This window comes from Vanessa tameamea, chromosome Z, assembly GCF_037043105.1.
Source record: "Vanessa tameamea isolate UH-Manoa-2023 chromosome Z, ilVanTame1 primary haplotype, whole genome shotgun sequence".
Classification (NCBI taxonomy): Eukaryota; Metazoa; Arthropoda; class Insecta; order Lepidoptera; family Nymphalidae; genus Vanessa; species Vanessa tameamea.
The window spans coordinates 4,034,229-4,040,282 of NC_087341.1; the positions used below are offsets into that span (position 1 = coordinate 4,034,229).

General features: G+C 33.1%; 1 protein-coding gene across 1 annotated transcript; it reads left to right on the top strand.

Moving 5' to 3' along the window:
- The first annotated feature begins 781 nt into the window (after positions 1–781).
- LOC135194637 (uncharacterized) lies at positions 782–4,552 on the top strand. The gene has a single exon (XM_064220284.1). It carries the CDS (start codon positions 782–784, stop codon positions 4,550–4,552), a length of 3,771 nt encoding a protein of 1,256 aa, XP_064076354.1.
- The last annotated feature ends 1,502 nt before the right edge of the window (positions 4,553–6,054 follow it).

Consider the following 6,054-nt stretch of genomic DNA (forward strand, 5'->3'; position numbering starts at 1 on the left):
CGTGAAATATTCAATCTTATTTTAATGTCGACGTAGTTAAAGAAAAATGCTTCTACTACAACTGATTGTTTAGACTAGTAGCATCGCAATATAACTACGTGTATTTATAAGCACATGATAAAAAAAAAGACAATAGATTGAGCATTAACGAATCGTCGAAAGTAATAATTGCTACCGTCCGTAAGTCGATACCGAAAGTTTATACACGCTTCATAATATTAGTTCACAGTTCTATTCATACAAACAAGAACCGAAATAATATACTTTATCTGTATAAGTAATGCCGGGTTGCCACGTTGGCAGAACACTCTGTGTGTTTATAGTTCTACTCATGCTCGGTTGTGTCAAGATCATAAATCTTTATTCAATATAGAAGTGTTACTTGCTAATTGCTGGAAGTTCTCTCGGAAATTGAAGACTTAAGACTTCTACGGTCAGTTATATGGGTCGAAGATTGGGCTGAGTGGCGCGCCTTGAGATAGGCCTATGTCCAGCAGTGGACTAATACAAATGATTATGTGATGATGAGTCAAAAATCTACCACCAGTACGGAAATAAAAACGTCGGACCTGAGAAGAACCGACGAAAGAAATGCATTGGGATTTTATTTCAATGTCGTATTTTACAATTATTATTCTCATACAATAACAATAATAATAACAATTAATATGCCCCCCAAAATCCAACCTTACGTCCGAGTCGAACACCAGACCACGTGGGGGGCGGACACGCATACATCTGAAACTTATGCGGCAAACAAGGCTATGGTAACCCATCAAACATGGAGCAACATTCAGAGAGATTACGTATAGGGCCGCTACCCGGGGGTCGCCGGGGCACACCTGGAGCCAGTGCTGGGTGTTACAGCATGCGATCCACTGGCGGTGGGGGACTGAGCAGGCGGGTTCCCCCCGAACAATTATCTACAGCCGACAATAGTTTACCCGTTATTAGTGCTAGTCAAAATTCTGCTGTTAGTTTTAACAGGCCAACTGAGGATGTTTCGCAGGGAGCCGCTAGCTCACAACCTGCGACCACCAAGGCTGGTAAACCCAGAGTACGCATGAAGTGGGACAAAGAAGTTAACTTGTTTATTATGCGTACTTATCTTTATATTACAAAATTAGAAACTGATAAAGTTATGTACCCTAAACGGCTATTCGACAAATTTAAAACACAATATCCGGATTGGAATGTAAGTCAACAACGTATCGCAGATCAAAGAAGAGTAATAATTAGAAATAAATTAATAAGTGAAAATGAAATAGCACATCTTAAATCAGAAATTGCTGAACAATTAAGAAGGGAAGCGGATTTAAATAATCAAACAGATACATCGTTGCATTCACCCCATTTACAATCACAACCGTTAATTCAGACACACAATATAGTTACTAGCCCTACAACTTACAATATTACACAATCTGATGCTTCTACACAGACAAATTTAACATCCCTAGTTCACGATACAGAAGTACAATATACTCAATCTACAACCTTAGAAAACCCACAACAAGAAAACATTGAAGAATTAAAGAATCTTTTAGAAACAGCACTAACTAAATTTCAAGGTACTGATCCTAAAACCCGACCAAAATTACCGCGATTAAAAGAGAGTAAGCTACTTCATGATCTGATTTACACATTCAATACTCATATACTACCTACCTTTTTTTCATTAGATTCCGACCTACTGCATTTACATACATTAATATATTGTTCAGCTTTAGTAATAATAACAAAACTTGGCTATAAAATTAAGACAGGAAATATAGAAGATTCAAGCATACAGAAGAAAAAGAGCCATAAGCCCGCGTGGGAACATAGATTAGAAAACGATATAAAAAAGCTTAGAGCAGACATTGGTAGGTTAACTCAATATTTAAAAGGCAATAGATCTAAAAAAGTAGTAAAAAAAGTAGAGATAATATTTAAAAATACCAAAGTGCACACTATCCACGAACGAGAAAACAAGAAACCAGAAGAATATATCGACACTCTTAAACAGAAACTATCTTTAAAATCACATAGACTTGCAAGATACAGGAAAGCACTTAATAGAAAACAAGATAATAAATTATATAGTACCAACGAAAAAGCTTTTTACAGGTCATTGAATAGTTATACCTCGAATAATACAAATAATGAAGAACAAATACCAAATAAAGATGAACTTAAAAACTACTGGACAGGGATTTGGGAAAAAAGGAGTGACCACAATTTACAGGCAAAATGGATTGAAGAAGAGAATCAGAAGTGGGGTTATATGGAACAGATGGAATTTATAGAATTAAAATTGGATGATTTAACGGAAGTTTTAAAGAAAACGAAAAATTGGAAAGCTGCTGGAATAGACCAGATACATAATTTCTGGTATAAAAAGTTTACGTCATTACATGATATTCTAACAAAAATAATTTCAGACCTAATTAACTGTAGAACTCCACTCCCAAATTTTATAACAACCGGTTTGACCTACATGCTACCAAAAAACCAAAACACCCACGATCCATCACAGTACCGTCCCATAACATGCCTACCAACAATATATAAAATAATCACATCCTGCATTACCAATAAGATAGTCTCACACCTGGAAGCACATAATGTAATGTCAGAGGAACAAAAGGGATGCAGGCGAAACCACAGAGGATGTAAAGAGCAATTAATTATAGATTCAACCATACTAAAACATTCAAATAAATTTAATAGAAATTTGTATGTCACATATATAGATTTCAAAAAAGCTTTTGATAGTGTCCCACATTCATGGTTAGTCCAAATTTTACAAACATATAAGATTCATCCTAATATTATTAAATTTTTGGAGGAGGCCATGTCTAATTGGAGAACCACAATAACTTTAACAACAAAAACATCTAAAATCTGTTGTGACGAAATCCATATTAGAAATGGCATCTTCCAGGGAGACTCTCTCAGTCCTTTGTGGTTTTGCCTCGCCCTAAATCCTCTATCTAGAATACTATCAGATTCTAAAATTGGATACCAATTAACACGTGACATAGCGGTTTCTCATTTAATGTACATGGATGACATAAAACTATTTAGTAAATCTGTGAAAGAAATGAAAGAAATGATAAAAATTACAGCGCAATTTAGTAAAGATATAAATATGAATTTTGGCTTAGATAAATGCAAAACTTTAACTATAAAGAAAGGAAAATTAATTGAGAAAAATTATGAAATAAGTGAGGAAATAAATATATCCGAGATGTTAGAAGGGGACTTATATAAATATTTGGGTATACTTCAAGCTAAGGATATTAATCACTCAAAATTAAAACAAGATCTTACCACAGAGTACATCAAAAGAGTAAACCAGCTGTGCAAAAAACATCTTTATTCGCGAAATCTCATAAGAGCAATAAATACTTTTGCTATTCCGGTCCTAACTTACTCCTTCGGGATAATCAAATGGTCTCAGACAGATATTAAGAAGTTAGAAATAAAAACTAGAGTCACGCTAACTAAGCATAATTATCACCATCCGAAATCAGCTATAGAAAGATTAACGTTGAAAAGACAATTAGGAGGAAGAGGGGTAGTTGATTTAAAAATACTTTGGCAAAACCAAATCCATAATATTCAAAATTTTTTCTACAATAAAGCAAATACTAGTAAGATACATGCAGCTATAGTAGAAGTTGATGATAATTTCACACCGTTAAACCTAAAAAATAAGAATAAAGAGTTTAAAACTATCCAAGAACAAATAAATGAAAAAATTAAAGATTGGAGAAGAAAAGAACTACATGGTAGGCATATCCACGATCTAGAGCAAAATTTCATAGATTTAGATGCGTCAAATAAATGGTTACAAAAAGGTTACCTGTTCCCCGAAACAGAAGGCTTTCTAATTGCTATTCAAGACCAGGTTATCAATACAAGAAATTATAAAAAATATATACTTAAAGAATCAATAGAATCAGATTTATGTCGAAAATGTCACAGAATGCCAGAAAATATACAACATATTACAGGAGCTTGCCCTACTCTAGTTCAAACAGATTACACCCATCGCCACAACCAAATAGTTCACTACATACATCAAAAACTTGCACACAAATATAACTTCACAAATACTCCACTAAAACCTTACTATGAATACCAACCCAACCCCGTTTTAGAAAATGAAGAAATAAAAATATATTATGATAGAGCAATTCTTACTGATAAAACGATTCATTACAATAGACCGGATATAACTTTAGTTAACAAATCATCTAAAATAGCTTACTTAATTGATGTTTCTGTTCCAAACACACATAACTTATTAAAAACTATTACGGAAAAGATCAATAAATATACAGAATTAAAAGAAGAAATAATTAGAATATGGAATTTAAATAAGGTTTTTATTGTCCCTATCGTGCTTTCCACTACCGGAGTCATACCTAAACACTTACACCAAAGTTTAAAAATTCTTGATTTACCACCTCTCACATACATCACCATGCAAAAAGCTGCTATTTTAAATACTTGTCGAATAGTACGTAAGTTTTTAGAATCTAATAATAAGCTGGCTGACTGACTGTACTGACTGACTTTTTCACTCCCCAGATACACTTGGTCATTGACCCGTGTGACTGGAATATTTGCCCCATTATTTGGGAGATAAATAGTCCAAAAAACAATTAATATATTATTGTTATTGTATGACAATAATAATTGTATATAATATAATAACAATTAATATATTATCGTTATTTGAAACAGCCAACAATAAGGTGAAGGAAAATATCGTAAGGAATGTATGTTTCAAACGTGTCTTCCATACGTGTATCCACTAATCTAACCGATTTAAGCTCAAATTCCTATCATATAACAGGACAGGAGTCCTTATCCCAGCTGTTTCAATTATTTCCCATATCCCGATTAAAATACGCTTTCGAACCATATTTTTTTACGTGAATAAATTCATACATCATCAAATTTTCGCCCACAATTTTATTTTACGTAACGAATAATTTTCATGTTGAGTTACTAGTAATTTTAATGAAATGATCTTTCGCCGGTAATACACATTATTTTCGCATCGAGGTGATATGTCGATATTTAATATAAAATTTTAATTAGGTTCCATTTCATCGATTGCAAATTAATTAAAATGTAATGACAACATTCATGTAATAACGTTATGTATTAATTATGAACATAATTATATTCATAAAATAATATTTGAATAATTTTAATTCAAATATTATTTTATTCAATAATATTTGAATATTTTTTATTCAAATATTATTTTATCACGACATTGTTTCGATTATTTTCGTTAATAGAACTGTTTCATGTGTTTTGTACTATCAGTTTTGATAAACTATACAATTTATTTATGAAAAATTTGAAATGAATATTATCTACGTAATTTTATGCATCTTTTATTATAACAGTTAACGGATACTAATGCCAAGTCATGCCTGTTTATTTTATATAACATATAAGCATGTGTAATATTATCTCATTCATTATAAGTTATAGACTGAAAACGTCTAATGATTCCAATGCTGGCCTTAAGCCTGATGTGCTATTGAGGAGACGGTTTGAAGCTTATCCAACCAAGCTGCTCCAATGCAATTACAATTCAGCAACCCACTGGGTACATATAACCAGGGCCGGACCGTAAATTTAGGGGGTCCTGGGCTAACACTAGTTAGGGGCCCACATATCTGAACGTAGACTTGAATTAAATTGATTGAATGGGTTTGATTCATTGCAGGACTCTCAGGGCTGCAAACCATACTATCTGTTTAATTTAATGAAGTTATGGATTCTTTCGCATTATCGTTTTCTTTACTTTGACTTGGCTTAGCTGAGGCCCCCTTGAATCCACGGGGCCCTGGGCTGGAGCCCAAAATGCCATATGGTAGATCCGGCCCAGCATATAACGTAACACGAGATAAATTATAGGTGAATTAAGAACATGAAAATGAAGAAGAGCTTGTCCGGATTCGAATATTATGTTAAGATTTACATGTTCTATGGTCTTCGATTTTTCTTTTTTATGTTACAAGATATGAAATGTTGTACTCG